Source organism: Tenrec ecaudatus, chromosome 10 (assembly GCF_050624435.1).
Source record: "Tenrec ecaudatus isolate mTenEca1 chromosome 10, mTenEca1.hap1, whole genome shotgun sequence".
NCBI lineage: Eukaryota > Metazoa > Chordata > Mammalia > Afrosoricida > Tenrecidae > Tenrec > Tenrec ecaudatus.
This window is the reverse complement of record NC_134539.1, coordinates 5,183,155-5,207,011: the sequence shown is the minus strand read 5'-3', so window position 1 is coordinate 5,207,011 and position 23,857 is coordinate 5,183,155. Positions and strand designations below refer to the sequence as shown.

The window sequence follows — 23,857 nt, the reverse complement described above, 5'->3', positions numbered from 1 at the left end:
CCTTCAGGAGAGTCCCGATCACCTCCCATTTAGAGGGGATTTCAAACTTGCCCACGTGACCACATCCCAAGCCTGATGCAGGGTCCATGAGGAGCCATTGTCACTGCCTCTAGGCAGAGCCACCTGGTCATCCACCTGAATTGGTCCTTCAGCAAAATATAAATTCTGTGTGTGTGTGTGTGTGTGTGTGTGTGTGTGTGTGTGTAACATACAGCTAACATGCAGATCCCAATCTCTCCATCCCCCAATGACCTTACAGCTGCCTTGGTGCCCCAAGAAGAGACGGAGCGGGGCTGGGAAGCCAGTTGTCTGATCCCCCTGGGCCTCAGATAAGCCAGACTCCAAAACCCCACACTTGGGAGATACCCGAGCGAGAACCCCACTGCCGTCGTGTTTGGTTCGCACACGCCCTATAGGACAGAGTAGGGCCGCTCCTTAGGGTTCGTGAGACTGTAACTCTTATGGGGACCAAACTCTCTCATCTTTCTCCCTCGGAGAAGCTGGTGGGCTTGAACTGCTGATGTCATGGTTAGCAGCCACTGTCTTTAATACATTACTTAACCCACCAGGGATCCTTATATATATAGAGAGGACACTGAATCAGGTTCTTAACAGTTGATCTGTGGGTCCCCAGGTCTCCCACCCAGGGAGGGGCCCACACGAGCATCAACTCCACCTGTCACGTGTGAGAGTAGACACGAATACACAGACACACCAGAGAAGACTTCCCCCCTTCCAGACGTCTTTGGAGTTGGACAGCCTCTATTTCATGCTTGGGATGGAAGATGTCCCCCAAAGGCTGTTTCATCTTCAGATTCCCCCGCCACCCCATATGTGGAACCAGACACCCTTGCCCCCTGCCCGCCACTCTATGCCTTCTCCGAGGTTTAGGCCCGTTGCACGGGAGGGCGTGGCTGTGCTAGTCTCAGCTTTCCTCGCAAGAGCCCGACTGACGCTTGGTTATGGAACCACGGCCTCAGGCGTGAGGACTAAAACCAAACCTGCGCCCGCTGGAAAGATTCCGAGTAAAACTTCGTCACTGGGTTCCCCAGGTGGTTATCTTTATGGGAGCAGGCTGCCTCCTCTTCCTCCCTCGGGGTTGCTGGTGGGCTTGAGCCACTGATCTTTGGGGGCAGCCGTTGAGTGCTCAAGCACTGTGCCGTCCAAAATTCATGGCCATCGAGTCGATTGCAAGTCACAGCGATCCTATAGGACAGGGTTGAACTGCCCCTCGTGGGTTTCTGAGACGGTCACTCTGTGAGAGTAGAAAGCCTCCTCTTTCTCCTGAGGAGCCGCTGTTGGTTTCGAACTGCCGACCTTTGGGGTGGCAGTGCCATGCATCAACACTACATCCCAGCAGGTTGGAGCCTTCAGTTTGGACCCAAGCTGTCACAGCAAAAGCAGATACACACGTTGCAATGTCCCCTACGCCAAGGAGGTCTATTATTTTTCAAAATAATAAAGGGATTATTGTTATTGCCATTCATGATTATTGTTAACTTATTTTATTAAAGTTATGTCTTTCAGAGTAATAAAGGGCTTTCCTGGGTGAGATCCTGCTGGAGAAGAAATCTGGGGGTCCCCTGATTCACGACAGAGGTGTAAGCCCCAGCACAGAGGGTCAGCTGCGGATGGTTGCTGTTGTCATTGGGTCGCTTTCAACTCATAGTGACCCCACCTGTGCTCCGTACTTGCCCAAAGACGTGACCTTTCAGAAGCCAATCCCTGGGCCTGACCTCAGAAGTACTTCTGGGTGGATTTGATTCTGCCAATCCTATGCCTACTAGCGGAGTGCTCAACCACTTAGGAGATCTCAGAGGTCACGGCAGCCGTCCTAGTCCCCCGGTGTAGCTGGAGGGTCCTCTGACTCGTGGCGGAGCAGGGTCCGTGGCGGTGCATTTGCTCTTGGTTTCGGTTGGATAGCTGGAGACCCTGGGTGGTGAAAATGTCTAACCCGCTCAGCTAAGTGCCCAAAGCAGAGGTTCAAGACCACTCGGAGGTGCTTTGGAATAAAAGCCTGGCCACTGGCTCCCAAGAAATCAGCCGCAGAGAACCCTACGGAGCTCAGCTGTGCTCAGACCCACAGCGGACGCCACCAGTTGGTGGAGATTCAACAGCGACCAGGTATTACTGTTTGGGGTTGATTTCTTTACCAGAGAGCAAGTGGAAAGTTCAGATGCAAGGCTGGGTGTTGCTGGATTTCGTCGCCAGAGTCAGGGATTCTTCGCTTCATTTGTCTGCAGGTCTGTGTAGCGGTCCCTAATGGAGGTGTCCCCTCCGGGTCACTGTCCGACAGGCTCAATCCATTCCAAATCCCCTCGTGTTTGACAAGCTGCCTACTTGGCCTCTTAATTGTTCGCATCGATCACATGCAGAGTGATCAGGAGATACAGTACTTCTCCTGAGGGGCTCTGGATATTCTCGTTTGGCTGCCCAAACCCGCAGCCCTGGTCCCTTCTGACCTGTCGGTTCACGCTGCACTGGCTAGCGGACTAGCCCGTCACCTTCTTTATTTCCGCAGAAAGAGCTGAGTCACTGTGGCTTCAGGTGAGTCTGCACTTCTCAGTCAGAATCTGTGTGCTGGTGTGGGGCCTTCCTGTGGAGGGGATGTGGCACGGGGCACCCGTCAGTGCCTTTGAGGCTTGGGAGTTGAAATCAGAGGCTGAAAGGAATGAGCTACCAAGAAAAAATGACCAATAAGACCGTTTTCTTTTATTCTGGAAATAAACGGCAGTGGTGGGCCTCACAGTTGAATCACTTAAAGCCAGGGCCCAAGATCTTGCCCCAGGCTGCCCCAACCAAGTGAACATCACAGTCAAGAGCCTTCTCTTTTGGGGGGTCTCTAGGGGTGTATCCAAGGACGCTAGTCGCACAGTGGGTCACACATAGGGCTGCTAATTGCAAGGTCAGCAGTTTGAAACCACCAGCTACTCCTTGGGAGAAAGAGGCGGCTTTCTACTCCTGTCAAGAGTTACAGTCTTGGAAACCCACAGGGGGCACCCTACCCTGTCCTACAGGGCCGCTGAGAGTCAGGATCGGCTCGATGGCAGCGAGTTTGCTTTTTGGGGGGTTGAGTGCGTGTCCAGGCTGTTTCCATGGCAGTGGAAAGGTGCCCAACAGCCTCCCCCCAACACACACACACACACACACACACACACACACACACACACACGGTCGATGCAGGTCTTCACAGACCTTCCACTTGTGTACACTGATGTCTCTGGGAGGCGTGATGGCACGTGGTCTGCCTGTGACTGATCCCCAGTAAGGGGTTGCATATCAGGATCTACGAGCGCCGTAGAAAGAGACTTCGTGTGACTCCAGTGAAAAGCATACTTCCTGGTCTTTGTAGAACAGAAGACAAACATCTCGAAGCGCTCCGGGAGGGAAAGTAACCCTCTTATGTCAGTGGTGTCCATCCATTGTGAAGGAAGGAAGGAGCGGGCGACAGCAGACAGGTGGCCCTTGTTGAGTACACCCTGCTCAGCCCTCCACCTCTCCCACAAGACGAGGTCCAGGCCAGTCCGCCCACTTTCGTCCATTTCACCAAGCCACAGCAGGCGTCCATTACAAAAGAACGCAAGAGAAGCAGCTTCACCGGCCTTTGGGATGGTCCGTCTCCCGCTCTGAGACCCATGCCAGAGGTCAGCTGCTTCATTCCATATGCAAATGGGATTCTGACGGGACCACCAAGTCATTTGGTTACCCCAACCAGATGCTCGCTGTCTTCTTCCACAGTGGACTCATCTTGCTGTGAATTTAGGGCCCGGCATCTCAAGAGTCATGTCAAGGAGATTCTCTGTGAAGCCAATGGAGACCCACCTGGAAACCCCGTGGAAACACAGGCCGCTGGGCCCCACCCCTTGAGTCCCTGATCCAGAGCTCTGAGAAGTTCCACTTCTAGAAAGTGCCCAGGTGATTCAGACCCTGCTGGACCTGGGACCCCAGGAGGACCAGACCCTCAGATGGTTCGAGAGTGTCACCACTCGTTACCTTACCCATCTTGGTGGTTAAGGTTAGACTTTTACAGGAAGAAAGTTCTTCCCGGGCTTTCAAACGTATTCTTCCCCTGCCTTTTGGAAGGGGCCTTCCCAAAGTGTGGGGGACAAATTCTCTTCTAATTCCATGTCCCCCTGGGCCTTTTGAAGTCCCCTTTATCTTGTGATAATACCAAATCACACTCTCTGCCACTGTGTCAATTCTGCCTCGCAGTGACCCTACAGGACAGGGTAATACTGCCCCTGTGAGTTTCCAAGATTGGAATTCTTCAGGGAAGCTGCCTGGTGGTTTCGAACTATTGACCTGCGTAACCATGATGTGACCAGGACTCCTATATCGATAGCACACAGAAAACAAACGACACTTAAATATGAAGCTGTGAGGGACCAACTGACATCGTAGCTCAAGCTTCGGGGTCAAGAAACAAATGAGCAAGAAGAGGAAACAATGTCCGGTGCGAGGGTGCGAGGGGTGGCAGGTACAGAGTACGCTCGCTACTTGTACAGAGTAAGAAATATTGAGGGGGCAAGCATCACATGGTCCTTTGCTTTTGGTTGTTAAGAACCATCAGCCCAAGTCAGGCCTTCTTACCACGTACAACAGCCATGTCAGGAGCTCACGCACGCTGTTAGAACTCGGGACCCTACTTGGACTCTTGACCCTAGACCACGAGGTACAGACCATGGTTCAGCTGCTCGGTTTAATTTTTTTTTTAGCATTTGGAAAAAAAATTGTACAGTAGTTGGATCACCCAGCCCCGGCAGTCCTCCCTGAAGGTCAAAGATTCCGTTCATACGTACAAAATTAGTTTTACAAATGTTGTTCTGTTTTGTTGTTGTTTTGGCAACGTCATCTTAGTAACCCGTTTTCTCCTATTGCCATTGCCCCAACCATTGAAAAACCAGTTTACAATAATTTACATAGAAATGATTTTCAAAGTGCTTAAGAATAGTGATTGTTGGGGGGATATTTACAGGTGGCCTATACAGTGATATGTACAGGTGTACACTATAGACAAGTTTCACTGCTGGACTATGGCTTTCTAAGGAAAGTGCATATTTGGCCAGACGTGGCAATACTGTCTAGGAATTCCAGGGTTACAGAGACTTGGTAACCACATCCAAAGCCGAAGTAGCATGTGGACAAGGACATTTACAAAAGCAGTGGTATAAAAAACGGTCAAGGACGCAAGCTTGATCCACGCCGAGGTGTCTTCATGACCTCCCAGACTGGAGGAAGGAGGACTCAGCTGCTGGCTTGGTTACCGGTCCCCAAGAGTAGCATTCGAGACGTCAGCCTCAGAAGTCCAGACTTGGCCCGAGGTCAGGCAAGGTCATCATCTGTGCTGACGACTGATATCTGCGGAGAAGAAGGAAGGTCCCGTGAGGTCGCGGACGCGTGCCCGGACCTGACTCCAGCCCCTGAAATAGACCTTGCCTCAGCGGCAGTCATTCAAAGGCCCACGGAGCATGAGAGAGACGGAAGGCCAGACATGAAGAGGGTGGTGTTACAGCACTCAGGTGCTTCACTTGACTGAGCACTGAGAATGGTGTGATTCTACCTGTTCTAGTCAAGGATCTCCCCGCCCCCCGCCTTTTGAAAGCATTTTATTGGGGGCTCGTACAACTCTTATCACAATCCATCCCTCCATCCATTGTGTCAAGCACATTTGTCCATTTGTTGCCATCATCATTCTCAAAACATTTGGTTTCTACTTGAGCCCTTGGATCAGCTCCTCACTCACAAACCCTTAGTAATTTATAAATTATTATTTTATCATGTATTCTACTGTCTGACGTGAAGAAAAATGGGGAAAAGACCAATGTCTACCAGGCACTGATACACTTTACATTTCACCAGAGAGCTTCGGAAGGAAGTGCTCCGCAATTGCCTTGTGCCAGTCCATCCCCGGACAAGGAGCCAGCACTGCACTTGGGCTTCCTTGGAAGGATCTGTGCTCGGCTCTAGGGCAGAAGGACAAGCTAGCTGTGCTAGGGTGGAGGGGATTCCTTCCTAACACTTGGGGAATCGTGGCTCAATGGATCTTGGCCACTCTGCAGACATTAAGCAACTCTTCTATGGTGCGCAGGCCTAATTCACTCTTACGTATCCTGTACACAGTTGTGGTAACCTGTCAGAGAGGGGCTACTTGGTTCATGCTATGGTTTAGGTGTCATTTCTATGGGGGGGGGGTGTCAAACATTTCATGGAAAAGTAGGGTGAAAGAGAATGGGGTTTCCCATGTACTTTTTGAAGTCCTTTCAGTAGAAGTAAAAGGAGCCCTGGAGGCACAGTGGTTATGCATTGGGCTGCCAACTGCAAGGTCAGCAGTTCAAAATCACCGCCCGCTCTGTGGGAGAAAAGTGAGACACTCTCCTCCCAGTGAAGAGAGACGGGCCGGGAAACCCACAGGGGTAGTTCTACCCTGTTCTATACGGTGGCTGTACGCTGGCATCCACTCGATGGCAATGAGCTCGGTTGGGCTGTGTCATTGAAATAATGAGCAGAGCGATGGCCTGGCATCAGCCTCGCTGTCATACTAAGTTGGGCCGGGACTTCCTTATGTCCCGGCAGGCTCAAACAAACTCCCTGCCATTGAGTCAGTACCGGCTCACAGCGACTCTATCAGAGAGGGTAAAACCACCCCTGTGAGTTTCTGAGAATATGGGACTAGGAAGCCCTGTCTTTCTCCCACGATGGAGCCGCTGGTGGTTTTGAACTACCAACGTCGCAGTTTGGAGCCCAACTTCTAACCGCTACGCCACCAGGGCTCCTCCCAGCAGGGCAAGGCTGTCTACCTTCTAAGTAAGTAGATGAGGTGTTCCATGGCTTTGTAAGCCTGGTGTGTCTGAACAGTCATACAGACATGGAGGTGACTTACAGCGGGGTACGTGTGTCCCACTGAGGCACTGTGTCTGCCGATATCTATGGAGAGGTCCTCCTCGGTGGTCTTCAAGTACACGGGATTGTCGAAGTTCATGCTCTTCATGTTCTTATGCTGCCAGTTTCGCCACATCAAGTAGCCGCCCACCGCCGCCATCGTGAGGAGCACTGACGAGAGAGAGCAGCCTGGGCTCAGACCTGAGCCTGGGGAGGGGGCGGGCAGAAATCTCCGCGACCCAGGTCTCCCTGTGCATGGGCAGTCACCACCTGCTCCTCCATGCAGGCTGGTGGGGGGACCATGATACTGAATCTGGAAGGTCAACAGAGCTTCCGGATTCAGACGGACTAGGAACAAAGGGCTGGCGATCCACTTCACAGAGCCAGCCAGAGAAAGCTCTGTGAACCCCAACAGTCCCATCGAACCTAGCGTGGGCAGCATCTTGCTGCTGTATGCAAGGTTGACACTAGGCAGGAGCAAAGGGGGTGGGGTGGCTGGACGTCAGAAGGTGGATGGGTCAAGAGACCGACGGCTAAGTGTTACAGACTGGTACCGAGCTAGCTGCTCCAGCTGCATTCTGCCAAGGGTGGGGTCCCCGGACCTACCAAAGGGGAGCTGCAGACGTTTCTGGGACTCCTTTCAGGGGGTCCTGGTGTCAGCTGAGCTTGGGACCCAGTAAATTCAGCCACAGAGGCTGCGATGGCAAATTGTCTGACAAAGCATCTGCCTGCTAATAGCCCTTACCGGTTCTTTCCCCTGGGTTTGGAAATTCTGACCTAACTCCAGGGGACTTTCTTCAAGAAAGCGCACCAGCATGTGTGCACCTTCTCTGGATAGAATCTTAAAAGATCAATTTCAAAGGTGAGTAAGACAGTATTCATCTGAAAGGGGCTGAGCCAGGTGAGCCACCTTGTACGCGCCAACATAGCCTGTGCAGGTGCCATCCCTGTGCCTCTGTCATGGATCCCTTATGGTAAAGTGGTTATGCACTGGGCTGCTAACCACAAGGCCAGCAGTTCAAAACCACCAGCTGCTTCGTGGGAGAAAGACGAGGCTTTCTACTCCTGTAAAGAGTTATAATCTCAGAACATCCCCACCCACCCCCGGGGTGGAGGAGGCATTCTTCCCCACCCTAGAGGGTCACCGTGAGTCGGGATCAACTCAGTGGCAGTGAGTTTAGTTTATCGTCTGGTCTCAGGCACTGTGGTTACACATGTGCTTTTTCATGTAGCTTAGGGTTTCTTTTCTCATGACATTCGACCCCCAGGACCGTAGTCTGTTCTGACTCATGGCAGGCACGGGGGTGTGAGAGTAGAACTGTGCTGCACAGAGTTTTAATGCCTGGTTTTTCTTTCCAGGATGGCCAGGCCTTTCTTCTGAGGCACTGCTGGACAGGCTCAAAGGCGAAGGTCTTGGTGAGTAGCTGGGGACCCTGAGCTGGCCCGTCCCTGCCCAGCAGAGCTTCCTGACTGAAGAGACAAGACGCAAGTGCGGAAGGGTGAGTGGTGATAGGGTGGGGAAGAGGACAGTAGGGTCCTGCATGAGCTGGGGATGGTCTCTGGGGCGGTCGACACTGGGGGTGACCTTGGAAGGCCAAGGCCAGATCCTGTGTGATTCCCAGCATGGGAAAGGGAGGCATCTGCCAATGCCTTTTGTTGTGTCCTGCACAATCAAAACTGGTGTGTGGAATTCCTGACCTTGGGTCTGTGGGTCTGGTCCTGTGAGGAAATACTGGGTGTAGAGGTTACCCCAGTTTTGGGTGGATCCTAAAGCTGGTCACTCTAGGGTTATGCAGACAGCCGCTCGCGAGTGCGTGCACGCACACACACACAGAGGGAAAGGTAGATGCGAGCTAACACACACACACATGCACACACAAGTAGATGCCATCTAGACAGTTGCTGGAGCTAAGGAATTCCAGGAACCAAGGACTGACTGCCCTTGGCTGTTGAAAGGAAGTGATCAGATGGCCGAAGCCCAGCTTTGGAATTCCAGCCTCCAGAAATGACAAAAATCAATGCTTGTTCTCAGAGCCACTGGTCTGCGGAAACTCTCAAACTGCAGCCCTGGACAACAAGGACAAGTTTCTTCCCGTGGCAGCCCACGCTGAGGGAGAAATGGACATGACCCAGTGTCCCTGGGCTATGACCATCTCTGGAGTCCGGAGGGCATGTTGCGGGAGAAAGAGACACGTTTGCCGGCTATCCCCGAAGTTCCCTGGAGCCAAGCACACAGCGGGCTCTACTTACGGAGTGGGAGGGTGGCCCAGGCAGCAGACGTGGCCCTGGGGGGGCTGCTGATCTCTGAGACCGCTGCGGTCACGTTGATCCCTGCGGGGGAAGCAAAGAAGTCAGGGGTCACCCATCCCTCAGGGCCGGGGCCTCGTGCTGGCGTCCCTCGGCAGCAGCTCTGCTCGCTGAGCATCAGGCTCCTGGCGTTTAAAGCCGGTCACCCGTCGGGCAGGACTAGTCGACCCAGGCGCACAGACTAGCTAAGCGGGATCTGCAGTTAGTGAGGGGCCCATATGCAGGGCTGTGCCCGATACCTTCAGGAGCTAGTCCACTCGTGGGTGAACTTTTGGGGGTGCTGGGGTCTTTTGTCTCGCTGGAGGTCACAACACTGGCAGGACCTGAATTGTAAGAACCAAGAGCCTGGTGAGTGGCAAGCCCCGTGTGGCGAGCTGCCGAAGCCAGAGAAGCTGAGCAGCCGACAGCGGCTTAACCTCCGGCATTTGAAATGAGTCCTTGCTGACCTATGTCGTGTGCCCAGTGCACCAAACCTGAGAGAAAGGACAGCTACCAGGGACACACAGACGCCAGGGTCCGTGAGCATTTGGGCAGGAGAGACAGTCTTGGGGGCACAATCAATGGGCCCAGCAGACTATGACCGCTGGGAGTCAGAGCAGGGCAGGACAGAACTGCCCCTGTGGGTTTCCCAGGCCTCGGTCTCTTGGGAGGGAAGCCCACAGCAGCATCTTTGTTCTGGGGAGCAGCTGGTGGATTAGAACTGCAGACCTTTGGTGCATGGTGGCCGAGTGCTCACCCATTGCTCCTGGGCAGTATTGCTGATCGCTGGAAGCTGCCAGACATGCGCAGGAGACATGTCTCCCAGGTCTGCCAGATTGTCTTGCGACTTAACTGGCTCAGTAAACACAACTAGTCTAGTCCCTGCATGGATCCAAAATTAAGCTGATCCAAACCCCGCCCTAAGATTTCCTCAATTGTAATCCTGAAAAGCCCAGCCCACTGTCATCGGGCCAATTGGGACTCATAGTGTGACCTCACAGAGGGTTCCTGAGACGTAAGTCTTCACGGGAGCTGACAGCCTCATCTTTCAGACCCGCTTGGTGGGTCTGAACTGTCAACCTTGCGGTTGGCAGCCCCACACCAGTTGAATCTGCCTCTTACTAAGCAGCCAGGACAGAAAACAGAAACACAAGGTTGGGTTAAGAGGGATCTAAGATTGTGCCACCCCGCAAGGCTTTGGGGGTTCCTTTAACATAAATTCTGTCCCCCTATTTTGGAGGTCAGTACTGAGACCCTCTTTAATGAGCTGTAGGCTGTCTAGCTTAGTGCCCTTCTGGCCTAACTGGTACTCACTAATGGATGGCTGGCTGACACTCCAGTCACCTGTGACCTCATCTCATGTCAAAACAAGTCCAGAGTCCGGTCTTAAGGGTGGCATGCACCCATAGCCAACAGGGTTCTCCGCTCTGGTCCAAGTGCTCATTGAAACGGGGCCGATCTTAGAACTCGCCTCTTGTCCTGCCAGCTACACGTCCTTGTCGGGGGGATAAGCAGAAGGACTTACTTTGGCACTCCCGGCCGTTCTCTTCTAAACGGTCCCCGTCGGGACAGGAGCAGGTGTACTTGGGAGAGTGATCGTTAATCTGCGGTGCTGGCAAGCAGAGGTAACCACAGCCGCCGTTTTCCAAGTCTTCCTCACACCAGTTTTTCCCTAGTCAGCAAAAAAGGGGGGGTGGAGGGGGGAGAGACCTTTCAAGTAAGTACCCCAGTGTCGACCCAAAGCCTTGTTCTAGAAGCTCACGAGAGTCCCCCAAAACCAAACCCACTACCATTGAGTCACAGCGACCTGACAGGACGGAGTTGGCCTGCCCCTGTGGGTTTCAGAGAGGATATCTCTTTACGGGAGCAGAAAGTCTCGGCTTTCTCCCTCAGAGCGGCTGGTGGTTTCGAACCACTGAACTTGCCGTTAGCAGCCCAATGCTAACCACCCAGGCTCCTCAGCTAGGTCACAGGAGGGCTGCATTCCTAGTGAGTGAGCTGGGGACACCCTGCAGCCACCCCATCACAATGCCCATAAGGTACCTGCGGGCTGGACCAGCTCATGGTAGATGATGATGTCCTGAGCATCATTGAGGTTGTTGACCAGGGTGGCCAGCTCGGACCCCGTGAACTTATTGGCGCCATAGATGGCTTCATTTTCCCCATCTATCCAGTAGATGCGGTCCTGAAATAGAACTCCAATCAGAGCAGACTCCCAAGAGGAACCTAGGCCCATGTCAAAGGTCACCATCATGGATGGTCCACTGAGTGGCCCAGGTGCAAAACAGCAAGGGGAGCAAGGCAGGGCTTTGAGGGTTGAGGAAGGGCATTGGGCCGGGTGTCCAGGGAGGGCGTACAGCCAGCTCCTCCAGTTCTCCCAGCCTCCCCCCCCCCCCCGAGCACTGCGGCCACTAGAACTGGACACACACGTCTCACCTCAAAGATGGTCAGCGCGAGAGGGTGAGCGAGGAATTCCAGGGACTTCAGCACTATCCGGCGGTCCTGGCCGTTCAGGTCCACGCTGGACAGCATGTGCAACTTGGAGTCCAGCCAATAGAGGCGGCCTTTTATCAGGTCTGGGAGGAGAAGGGATCGTCGTGGTAGGGAGGTGTTAGGGTGCTGGCTATGGACTACAGGGCTCCAAGAGCGGCTACTCTGCTCTCGAGGTCCGTCCTGCTCAAGGAATTCCTATCTGAAGCCCCGCCGACCTGGTCAGCCAGCCGAGCCTGACCCTTTGCTTACTTCCTTCTGACCACAAGGAGCTGCTGGGGGAGCCGTGGGTCACACAGTGGGCTGCTAACCGCAAAGTCAGCAGTTTGAAGCCAGTAGCTGCTCTGCCGGAGAAAGATGAGGTTTTCTGCTCCCATAGGGAGTTAGTCTCAGAAACCCACAGGGGCAGCTCTACCACATCCTATAGGGCTGCCAGGAGTTGCAACTGACTTGGGGCATCGAGAGGGAGGAGTCTCCCTGTAACTGACATTGGAAACATCAACAATAACACACTGTCTGCCGCAGCCTGAGCTGGACCGAGACTCATGCACAAAGGAATCACATGTAGTCCAGCCCTGGGTCATCTCTGGCAGGTTGTGGATCAGACCAGTGATCCCCTGTGTCTCCACTGGCTGAGGGTTAGAAGTAGATCACCAGGCCTTTCTTCCTAGTCTTAGTCCGGACACTCTGTCTGGACAATCTGGAAACAGGGCCTGTTCTGGAATCTGGCTCTCCTGCACGGAAGATGAGATGCCTATCCCTGCACCAATCACATTATAATAAGTATCAATACACAACTACTTAACAGATAGCTTTGGGTTGGCAGTCTCCTGTTTGGGGTTTCTTCCTTGGCCAGCAAGAAGAAAACGGACAGAAGTTTGCACCCAGGGAGGCTGTGCAGCTGTGCCAGGGGCACTTAGTCTGAGCGTCCCCAAGCGTGATGGGAGGCACGTCACATAGGAGGGAGACTCGTCACATAGTAGGGAGACTCGAACGATCAAATCAGGACTCGGGGAGTGTGCGATCTACCATGTCCACCCCCACCAGCTGCCATCTAGTTCAGTCCGACTCATGGTGCATGGTGACTCTGGGGAGGGTGTCAGGGAACTGTGCTCCCCAGGGATTTCAATGGGGACTTAGAGGAAGTTGGTCCTCAAACTCTTAGTGTGTAGCCGAGCACACGAACCCTTTCTGCAACCCCCAGGCACTCTCTTCTCAGACTCTGCTGGCGAAGGGGCTGTGAGTGACCTCCAGGCCCGCCCAGGGAGGTGAGTGACAGCACGGGAGGTCAGGGGGTCAGGGGCCGAGGAAGGAGATGCGTACATACCCAGGGTAATGCCATTGGGCCATTGGATGTCCACGGTCACCAGTGGCCGCCGGTCAAATCCGTTCATGCCCGCTTTCTCTATCTTGGCCGGCTCGCCCCAGTCTGACCAGTACACAAAGCTGGAAGGAAGCCCATTAGAGAAACCTCAGCGGGTTGCATGGAAGGTGACCGTCGCCTGCAGCTGAAGCCCAGGGGGCACCCAGAACTCTCTAGAGATGAAGAGGGAATACTTCAAGGTCCCCACAACTTGCAAATCTTAACCCGCAGGTCGGGGAACCACCTTCATCTGCATACGGTGGACCCTCAGGGCACAGCCCCAAACCCCAAGGTTATGACATGGGCTGACTACTCCCTAGGGAGTGCAGGCTGCTGGCTCTTTTCAAGTGACAGTACAAGCTGGCTGCCTCCTAGGGATGCTCTGCAGGAACACCTGTGAGTCCGAGGGGTGCAGTGGATGGGCACTCAGCCTGGCAGATCAAATCTCCCAGTGGCCTGGTGGCTCTCCCCACCTCAAGACAGCAGCCTCGAAACCCCACAGGGCAGTGCTCCTGTGGGACCCAGGGCCACCCCGAGTCAAAAGCAACTAACGAGGAGGCACTCTGTGGTAGCTGCCAACTTCCAGAGCTGCCCGTTAGCCAGGAGGCTGGCGGTCCAGTCAAGAACAGCACCCCCTTCCACAAAAGTTCCGTTGTTTCAAGGAGTCTTCCAGACAACTTGCACTTGTGGCCGTAAGCCTAGAAGCGACCAGAGTCCAATGGTCATGCTAGCATTTAAGGGTGGACATTCACAGGGAACCCGGCCAAATGTTCAGACCAAAATGAAAATCACTTCTGGGGCAGCAGGATAGCACCGAGTGGTGGAGACGGATGAAAGCTGCTGGCTGCTAAGGGAAGGGTTGGAACCCACCCAAAGGAGCCTCAGAGGAAAGGCCTGGTGGTCTACTCCTGAAAGAGCTTAGCTGCTGGACAGCTGACAGCACACAGAGCTACCCTGACACACAGGTGGGGCGGCCGCACACCTGCACCGACTCGGTGCCCACAGGTTTTTGCTGAAACCTCGTCCAAGTGTTGGAAAGCGAAGCTGTGTCTTTGAAGACTAAGGTGCGCCTGACCCAGGCTGTGGAATTTTCTATCGCTTCCTGTGCGTGTGAAAGTGGGACGTTGAACAAGCAGCTCAAAGAAGAATCAGTGCTTTGAGTGTGGTGCTGGAGAACATAGAAAGGACCATGGACTGCCAACAGGACAAATAAATCCGCCTTGGAAGAAGCACAGCCAGAGTGCTCCTTAGAGGGGGGCCAGACTTGGCCCTACATTGTCCAGAGAGATCAGTCCCCGGAGAAGGACATCGTGCTTGGTAGAGGGGCGGCAAAACAGGGAGAAGGAAGCCGCTCAAGGAGACGGGTGGGCACAGGGGCTGCAACCAGGGGCTCACACATCAGGACAGTTGTGCAGACGGCGCAGGACCGAGTGGTGCTTTGTGCTGTTGTTCACGAGGCCACGAGGGAGCAGAGCCAAGTTGGTAGCACCGAGCAACAACATACTGGCCTGGCAGAGGGATATGGGCATAGTGGGGTTTCCCAACCATGGAACCGGTGACATTGTGGGCTGGGCAAGTCTTGGTCATAGAGGGCTGCCCCATCTGGGGACGACAGCACCCATCTGGGCATGCGTCAAGATCCCGGCCTAAGGAGCCAGCATGCGAAGGCGACAGGGGCGGACAGCACGGGATACCAACCCAGACAGTGGATCCACAGCTATGGAGGCCGGCTCTCGCAAGTCGGAATTAAACAGGAACTTCCTCTTGCTTCCATCTAAGGTAGCTACTGAAATAGTCTTAGAAGCTGCATCAGTCCAGTAGATGGTCTTGTACACCCAATCCACAGCGATGGCTGCAGGATTATAGACATTGTCGATCATTTTAACATGTCTACCAACCTTGTCATCAACTGAGGCACTGCAACAGAACAGGTCACGAGAAATCAAAGAGTTTGAGACGGTCCAAGCCTGCAGAGCGGACTTCCTGCTACACTTCCTGCCTGGACAACCATCGCCCGCGCTGTGCAGAATCCGTGCTAGCTGACCACCGTCCCCTGCTCCGAGGATGGGGCCATCTAGTCACTGCTGCTGTGGCTCCTCCATGACATTCCTAGGGACACCTGTCCTTTAGCAGCTATGAGCCGACCGGCTAGAGTCCCTTCTCTGGGACAGCGGCTGGCACCCTCTCTACTTGTAACTGCAATGGGAAGTTGGTTCTCAATTAGCTAGGGGAGGAAATATGAGAAACAAAGGCGCCATCGTGAGCAAGGTCAGGGACACCTTTGACTTCCTAGACGGTGACTAGTGTTCCCAGGTCACCCAGAGGCACCGCAGAAGAAAGGCCTGGTGATCCAGTTTCAAAAGAAACCAGCCACTGAAAACCCCAAGGGGCAGTTTTACTCTGGCCCGCAGGCCACCCCGCAGGGGCCACCCTGAAGCAAGTTGGCAGCAACTGGCAAGGGTTAGTTAAGAATGGAGAGTCATGTGGCAAAGGAGCCCTGGTGGCGTGGCGGGTTACACACCGTGTTGCTGACCCACAGGGTCGGCAGTTTGAAACCGCCAATCGCTCTGTGGGAGAAAGATGAGGCTTTCTGCTCCCAGAATGATCCCAGCCTCAGGAACCCACAGGAGCCATTGTACCCTGTCCTGTCGGTTCTCTGGGAGTCCGAATCGACTCAGTGGTAGTGAGTGTGGCTTGATTTGAGCCCTATCTCAAGGTACCTGGACCAGGTAGCTGCTGATGAGAGCTGGGGGTGAGAGCCTGCTGTGCTAAGCCGCCTCCTTCCCAACCTTCCCACAGGCCAAGGTGTGTGCCAAACCTTGGGCCAAGGCGGCTAGCAGGGAGCCAACAGTTACCTGAAGATGGCCTTTTGGCTCAGATCCGCCCAGTAGAGTTTCTGGGCAGCTATGTCGGCATCGAGAGCCACCGTGTTTCTTAGCTGCTCCACCAGCTGGATATACTCCCTCCTTTCTAAGCCTATCTTCCGGATGTCTCTCCTGTTTGTGAAGATTAGACTGGGCTCCGTGCCTGAAAGACAGAAGGAGAATCGGTTGCGTTTTGCCGTTAGAAGGCAAGGTTCCTTTAAGTCTCCACAGAGGACCTCCTGAGACCCAGGCCCAGCGGAACCCCTTGGGGGTGCCTGGCCTTCTAGCCCCTGGGACCCCACGGCCCTCCCACTGTGGGGGAAGGTGCAGCTGGGCTGCACGTGTTCAAAAGCCAGGGCGGTGGGTGCGTAACTGCCTCGCTCAGGCAAACTGCACTCACATTGCAGGTTTCTTCAAGGCCTGAGGAAGGCGTCTGATAAGAAGGACCCTAGTGCCGTAGTGGTTACGTGTTGGGCTGCTAACCGCAAGGTTAGGAGTGTGAATCCACCAGCCGCTCCTCGGGAGAAAGATGAGGCTTTCTACTCCCATAGAGGGTTATAGTCTCAGAAACCCACAGGGGCGGTTCTACTTTGTGCTATAGGGACTCTAAGAGCCAGAATCGACTTGACATCCGTGAGTGTGGATGGAGAAGGACAGAGCTTTGTACTTCGATAAAGAGTTGCAGCCTGGGAAACCCGCAGGGGAAGTTCTACCCTGTCCTATGGGCTTGCTAGGAGTCAGAAGGACTTGATGGCAGGGAGTTTGAGTTTTAGATGCAAAAAGGATGCCTGGGTGGGGGTGGGGGGGGTGGGGTGTGTTTGTGTGTGTGTGTCTGAGGCTAGTGGGGGCAACTGCTATTTTACCTATGGCCTTGCACTGTGGGTGTCCCCAGCGAAGTGTGAATGGCTAACACAGCTGCTACCAGGAAGGCTGGGGAGGGTGGGGGTGGGGGATGGGGATGGGGATGGGGTTTCAGTCCACCCAGAGGTGTTTTGGAAGAAGGCTGGGGACCCACTTCTCAAAACTGACAGCCACCAAAAAGCCCCGGTGAGCACAGCCCTGCTCCGACAGAAATGACCTGGCAGCAGCTGGTTGGTGGGGCTGCTCTCAAAGATCGCTTCGATCAAGGCTGCCTGCCATGGTGTCAACCACACCTCTCGGAGCAGTAGCAGAGCGACCCCAGCCCAAGGCCATTACCTACTGCCTTGCACACGCCGGTGGCAAGATCCATCTGGTAGCCACGGCTGCATTCACACTTGTAACCGCCCTTCAAATTGATACAGATCTGGCTGCAGATTCCTGGGTTTTGGCATTCATCAATATCTAGGAGGGAAACGAAAAACAGTCTGGCTGTGCGCCTGTCTGTAAGGAGCCCTGGAAGTGCAGCAGTTGTGCATTGGGTTGCTAACCACAAGGTTCATAGTTTGAAACCACCAGCCTCTCTGAGGGTGAAAGATGAGGATCTCTACGCCCACCCAGAGTTAGTCTCGGAAACCCACAGGGGCAGTTCCATCTTGCCCTGTGGGGTCACTATGAGTCAGAGTCAACTTGATGGCAGTTGAGAGTGGCTTTTAGAGTTTGGTACCTGTCTGTGCCCTAGAGCCTGCCCCCCGCCCCCCAACAAACCCTCGGAGCTCGGGCCGCCCCTGAGACTCACCTCCACAGGTCTTCTTATCGATGAGCTCAAACCCAGCGGCACAGTCACACTCATAGCCCACGGCGAGGTCCCTGCACATGTGCGAGCAGCCACCGTTGTTGACCGCGCACTCGTTCACATCTGGAACGAAGATGGGCATGGTGGGTCACCTGAACTGCTCGTGGCCGGCCCGCCACTCATCTCAGGAATGGCTCGAATCCTGGCTGCCCGCCACCACCAGTCCCTGAGTCTGGTGACACCATGCTCGCTCCCAGGCCGGATCGGTTTGGTTTATAGCTTTGCTTTTCGGGACGGGCGAGGGGAAGGAGAAGCCTGGCTCCAAGGAGGCCTGGTGGCGCAGTGGTTAAAGTGCTCGGCTGCTGACCCAAAGGCCGGCAGATGGAGAGAAAGGGTGTGTGTGTGTGTGTGTGTGTGTGTGTTTGTTTTTGGGGGTGGGGGGGCTGTCCTCTTGTGTCCTGTGGGGTCTTGATGAGTCAGAATGGCTTCGTGGTCATAGGCTTGGTTTCTGGATTCTCCTCCTCACGCCGACGGCCCCTGGAAAGCTACCAGACTGCAGCGATCGATCTGTGTGGGGCTTCAGTTATGCACTAGTGGGGTACGGCTTGGCCTGTGCTGTCTTAGTTTGGCGGCAGAAGCCCCACAATTGACCAGAGCTGGGGAGAGGCAGCGTGGCTGAGGCCCAAGCGCCCCGCTTTACTCACGGCACTCCTTCAGGGGCTCGTCACTCCAGTCCCTGCAGTCCTGTTCCTGGTCACACACTTTGGTGGCCTCGATGCATTCTCCACTCTGGCACTTGAACTTCCCGGGGCCGGAGCACTGGTTGGCTACGGGGAAGAAGGCACAGAGAGATGATGCCTGACTGGTGACCCGCCCCACCCGGGCCTCCAGTCCAGATAAGAGAGCCCTCACCGTTTTTTTGTTTTGTTTTTTTATGTATAAGGAAGAGCTTTATATCAAAGAGAAATTGCATTGAGAAAACATCCCAGCTCAGTCCAGATGAAGTCCATGAGTCCAACATGCCCCTCACCGTTCTTGCAGTTGACTTCATCGGAGCCGTCCACGCAGTCCCGGATGCCGTTACACTGCCGGCTGCCGTGGATGCAGCTGCCGTCCTCACATCCAAACTGGTCCGGCCTGCAGGTCCGGGAAGCTGCGGAGAGGGCAATGGCTGTGGTATGAGCAGCCACGGGCACCCGGGGGGTGAGAGTGGGGAGGAGACCTGTGGGCCAGACCCAGGTGCCCTGGCACTCGGGTGGGGGGGGCGGGTTAGGCTACTCACGACAGTTGACCTCGTCACTGCCGTCCCTGCAGTCGGGGTCCCCGTCACAGCGCCACCTCTTGTGGATGCACTCGCCGGAGCCGCACTGGACCTCGCTGGCCGGGCAGCGGGCGTGCGTGGCCGGCTGGCGGCCGCACTGCTCCAGAGACTCGTCGGACTGGTCGGAGCAGTCGGCGTCCTCATCACACACCCAGCCCAGGGGGATGCAGGAGGCCGTGCCACACTGGAACTCGTGGGGGCCGCACGTGGGGGGCACGCAGTCCAGCTCGTCGCTGCCGTCCCCGCAGTCATCCTGCCCATTGCACACGAAGTTCTTGGAGATGCAGCGGCCGCCCGAGCAGGTGAACTCCTGCGCGCTGCACGTCACGTTGCCTGCGGGCAGACAGGGGCCCCCCGGAGGGCTGTCAGGCATCTGAAGACATGGCTCTCCGAGGCCCAGCCTAGTGCTCTGGGTTAAAACTCACACACACAAAAATCCCTGCCATCAAGTCCATTCTGACTCGCAGCGACCCTACAGGGCAGCGTAGAACTGTCCCTGTGGGTTTCTGAAACAGAAACTTCACAGGAGGAGAAATCCCCTTTCTCCTGTGGAACGGCTGGTGGATTCGAACTGCTGGCCTGGTGGTTAGCAGCTCAAAGCATAACCAATCCACTGTGATGCCAGGGTTCATCTTTGGCTTCAAGTTAGAGCTGGAGGTGATGCCCCAGAGCGCTGGGTTGGAGCGTCCGTGTGTCAAACCTGCAGCAACCCCGTGGAGTGCAACCGTCGTGGCAGGGTGGACGGCGTAAATGACTGACGCCTCGACGCCTGCGCGGGATGAGCTTCCAAAGGACTCTAACCCCACGCCAGAGCAGAACCGTGTCACCCAAGGTGTTGTGGCTTTCATCTGTATGGCGGCGGGCAGATCGCCAGGGCCTTGCTTCCACAGCGCCCCTGGGCGAGCCCCACTGGCCAACCTTCGGATCAGCAGTGGGGTGCACCCAGGAGCCCACTTTTGGGCCGTGGTGTCTGCGTTCACCTCAGCAGAACCTACTGTTTGTCGCCCATGTCGGTGGATAACTCAGGTGGGACAGGTAATGATCAAGTTGCGGTTGCCAGAGAGACCCCTGAATGTGCGTGACACCGTTACACGTGGGCCTTCCTGCTTGGGTCCCCTGAACCATTCTTGGTGCTCAAAAAGCCACGCACGGCCACGGGGTGTAACTGCCCAGCTGAGCACCAATCATCTCCTCGCACTAGTGGGGGTGGGTGGAGGGGTGGTGGGCTTTGATCCTCCTCCCTGCCAAGCCCCTCCAGGCCACAGTGTGGTGGAGCTTGGGGCGGAGACAATGACTCTCTTGGGAAGGAAAGTGTTGTTTTCAGAAGGGGGCATTTCACGGCCTCCGGACTCACCAACGCATCCATCCCTGATTGAAGACTAAGCCCTCTCCAGGCAGGGCCGGTGTCCTGGTCCCCACCAGAGCGCCCTCCCTCACCTGCCCCTGGGGTCAGGAGGCCCTGAGGCCTGGCAGATGTGGGAGCGGAGGGCCCCGTGGGGCCCTGTCTGTCAAAGTGCACACGCTTGAAAGTGCACTAGCTGTTTGTTCAGCCCGGCACTTTCCCAGGCCCTCCCTTACTTTGGGCAGGTCGCCTCCCAAGAACGGAGAGATGAAAGAGGAGGAAACAGCTGGCTTTCACAGGTTGGGACTCTGACAGGTGCCAAAGATCGCAGGGCTTGGGGAGGAGGGGGTTCCCGTTGGGGATCGGCTGGGAAGGAGCTAATGCATGCTCCAGGCCCGGCCCACTTTCTGGCAGGGCAATTGCAGGCTCTAGCTTGCAGGGGTAAGGCAGGCCTCATCCGACACTCAAGGAATGGCCCCTGATGAGCAAATTTAGCTTAGGCCTCTCCTGGGGTGGGTCGCCCGACTTCCCTTATGTGAGCTTCAGGACATGGCTTGTCAGGTCTCACTTCTGAGGTGCCTTTGGGGAGAGACTCGAACCACCAACCTTCCAGTCAGTTGCCCAACAAAAGCAAGAGCGGGCAGAGTAGCTACATCACTGAGCTCCTTCAGGTGGAAGGCGCCTCACCTAGCTTACCTGGCTCCTATTCATCTGTTGTCGAGAGACCCTTCCCTGGAGAAGGGCATATGTTGGTACAGCTGAGGTGCAGGAAAAGGAAGGCCCTGCACCAGATGGACGGACACTGCAGCTGCAACCACGGGCTCCAACCTAAGAGTGGTGGTGAGGAGAGTCCTGCCCTGCCGCTGTCCTGTCATGCATGGGGTCACTGTGAGTTGAACTGACTTGAACGCCCCCTAGCACAGCAGTCTGCCATCTCTGTTCCCTGTCCCAGCGGCAGCTTTAGGAAGGACCGTCTGGCACATCGTCTTGCTTCTGCATTGTGGTGCTGGGGAAGAATACTCAAGGTAGCACGGATGGCTAAAAGGACAAACTGGGCAGCCTTGCAAGAAGTACAGCCACGGTGTGCCGCAGCGGCAAGGGTGCAGCCCCGTCTCTTCTTCTCCGGACATGGTATTGGGAGAGACGGTGCTTGGAGAAGGGCATGATGCTCACTGAGACAGGCTCAGAGGAGAAGACCCTGAACAAGGCGATGGACACAGTGGCTGCAGCCCTGGGCTTGGACAGGACAGTCACGTTGAGGACGGCGCAGGGCTGGCGTTGTTTTGCTCCATCCATTGTGTACGAGGTTGCAATAGGTTGGAACCAACTCAGTGGCACCCAACAACAAAGAGGAGACACCAGCACCAGCAATGGTCAGCGGGCGCCTTCCCACGTCCAGCCCTCTCGCGGCACTGAGCAGACAGCAATGTTGCTGAGGGCTGAGTCCGTCCAGATGCGCCTGCGGGTGACCGACCCCCCAACCCCACAGGCCTTCTTACCACAGTTTTCTTCGTCCTCCCCATTGTCACAGTCACTTTCGCCGTCACACCTCCAGGACACTGGCACACACTGAGTGGATCGGGACCCACAGCTGATCTCATGCACGTGACACGTCCGCAGATCTGTTGGAGACACACCGTCTCAGGAGCCTGGGGACAGGCCGGCATAGAACTGCCACTCCTGAGCTTCCCCGAGCCATCATGGACCCAGGATGCCCGAGAGGGCTACCTGAGGAGCCCTGCCCACCTATGCTACCTGCAGTACACCTGGGAGCCTGGCTGCCCCACTCCTCCAAGCGCCCGTGGCCTTTCCCAGTTCTGGCTTTGGCTTTTTGGGTGGCGGTTATGAGTCAATTCAGACTCACGGCACTGGAGGGCAGAGAACGGTGCCCACCCCCTCCACACACCCCCGCCCCTCGGGTTTCCTGGACTGTCATCTTTGCAGGAGCAGATTGCCAGGTCTCTTCTTCCACAGAGCCATGGCTCGGCTTGGGCCCCGGCCTTTTGGACAGCAGGAGAGTGCCAACTGCCATCTCTATGAGGTGCCTTCCATTAGGCAAGGGACAAGTGTGCTGGCTAGCCTGCTCTGTCCGGTCCTGCACGGATTCTGGCTCATGGTGACCCCGTGCATGTCAGACAATTGCACTCCATGGGGTTTTCAATGGCTAGGACATTTGACCTTTCTTCCGTGGTGCTTCTGGGCAGGCTGGAACCACCAACCTTTGGTTTAGTAAGTGAATGCTTAGTCACTGGTACCACCCGGGGACTCCTGCGTCCTTATTTATCTGAAGGCTGTCAGGTATTAACCCCTATTCCCAATTTCCCCGGGGCCAGCGGCGGAAGACCCAGGAAGTCTCCCTTTGTGTTGGTCCCTGCGCTGTCCTCTCCAGAAGTCCCTCTGGACCGTGTGTCCTGCAAAGCAGGAAGATGCTTTCCTTCCGGACCTGAACTCACACACCCCTACTTCCCCCACCCCACCCACTAACACCGAGGCTGGGGTTCTTCCGGAGCCTCTCTCTGCCTGGGATGGCACACCTGCCTTGGCTGACCCCTTCCTGGCCCCTCACTTCTGGTGAGAAAAGCTGAGATAAACACACCTGGCTGCTCTCGACTTCATTGCATTTTCTGATCAAATTCAGGCCTAAGCTTTCTTTAAGCGAATCCTTCACTCAAGAGGGTTTCAAATGACCCCTAACCCCTCCCCACACCCACACCCACACCCACACCCACACCCACCCGCCAAACCAAGCCCACCGCCACCGAATCAATTCCGACTCACATTCACGGAAACCCTCGGGACCCCTACAGGGACCCTATAGGACAGAGGGGAACGGCTCCCTAGGGGTTCTGAGACTGTACATCTTCATGAGAGCAGACAGCCTCATCTTTCCCTTGAGAAGCGGCTGGTGGGTTTGAACCGCCGAGCTTGGGTGAGCAGTCACAGAGTGTACTCTTAAGACCTTCACCTAGATATGTCAAACTCCTCAAAGGAGCTCAGCTACACAAGGGCACCTGCGAAGTCTCTCACTGAAGGAAGAACCAGCTGGAAGGTCCCTGGTGCCACCTCTTGTTTCCATGGTTGTTAAAAGCCAGCACTGGGCCTGTCATCAGCCACCTCACCCTTCCAGGAATAGGTTTCTGGTATCTTGAGAAGCTTGACATCTCTGACCTGACACTTGGCCCAGGAGGGACCGCTCTACCTCGACTTACCTTCCAGGACTAGCATGCCATCAGCTCCAAGTCACTGTCAAACATGGAGAGCTAGTCCAGGAGTACCTGCTGGCTCCGGGGTCGGGGAGTTGGGAAGGTCAGTGTGGAGAGACCAAGGCAGAGGGGTGAGCACTCTGGGAAGGGGACTTGTCAAGGGTGTGACTAACTTTGGAATCTAACAGCCTTGCCCAGGTGGTGGACAAAACCCACCACCAAACCCACCAACGTGGAGTCGATTCCGACTCGCAGCGACCCTGCATAGGGTTTCCAAGGCTGTAAGGCAGCAGGCAGCCTCGCCTTTCTCCCACAGAGAGACCAGTGGGCTTGAACCATTGACCCTGCTGTTAGCAGTCCAACGTGTCCCCGACAGCTCCAGGTGGACACGGGAGCGCGAACACCAAGGGTCAAGTGAAACCTTGGGGGCAGTCCGAGCCCAAAGCCAAAGCACA

At 55.4% G+C, this 23,857-nt stretch overlaps 1 protein-coding gene across 3 annotated transcripts in view; it reads right to left on the bottom strand.

Moving 5' to 3' along the window:
• Nucleotides 1–4,685: 4,685 nt before the first annotated feature.
• VLDLR (very low density lipoprotein receptor) overlaps nucleotides 4,686–23,857 on the bottom strand; it is a 39,430-nt gene continuing 20,258 nt past the window's right edge. For 2 of the 3 annotated variants that reach the window (XM_075559873.1, XM_075559871.1), the window contains 16 exons: nucleotides 21,699–21,821; nucleotides 18,819–19,190; nucleotides 18,567–18,689; nucleotides 18,241–18,363; nucleotides 17,540–17,659; nucleotides 17,080–17,205; nucleotides 15,874–16,045; nucleotides 14,717–14,935; nucleotides 12,983–13,101; nucleotides 11,602–11,741; nucleotides 11,209–11,350; nucleotides 10,691–10,837; nucleotides 9,426–9,509; nucleotides 9,130–9,210; nucleotides 6,881–7,050; nucleotides 4,686–5,358 (listed from right to left, as the gene is read on the bottom strand). In XM_075559873.1, coding sequence (XP_075415988.1) covers nucleotides 5,323–5,358; nucleotides 6,881–7,050; nucleotides 9,130–9,210; nucleotides 9,426–9,509; nucleotides 10,691–10,837; nucleotides 11,209–11,350; nucleotides 11,602–11,741; nucleotides 12,983–13,101; nucleotides 14,717–14,935; nucleotides 15,874–16,045; nucleotides 17,080–17,205; nucleotides 17,540–17,659; nucleotides 18,241–18,363; nucleotides 18,567–18,689; nucleotides 18,819–19,190; nucleotides 21,699–21,821 — 2,297 coding nt within the window. In that variant the 3' untranslated portion in view covers nucleotides 4,686–5,322. The remainder of the gene's footprint in view (nucleotides 5,359–6,880; nucleotides 7,051–9,129; nucleotides 9,211–9,425; nucleotides 9,510–10,690; nucleotides 10,838–11,208; nucleotides 11,351–11,601; nucleotides 11,742–12,982; nucleotides 13,102–14,716; nucleotides 14,936–15,873; nucleotides 16,046–17,079; nucleotides 17,206–17,539; nucleotides 17,660–18,240; nucleotides 18,364–18,566; nucleotides 18,690–18,818; nucleotides 19,191–21,698; nucleotides 21,822–23,857) is intronic. The other variant, XM_075559872.1, reaches the window with a different exon arrangement.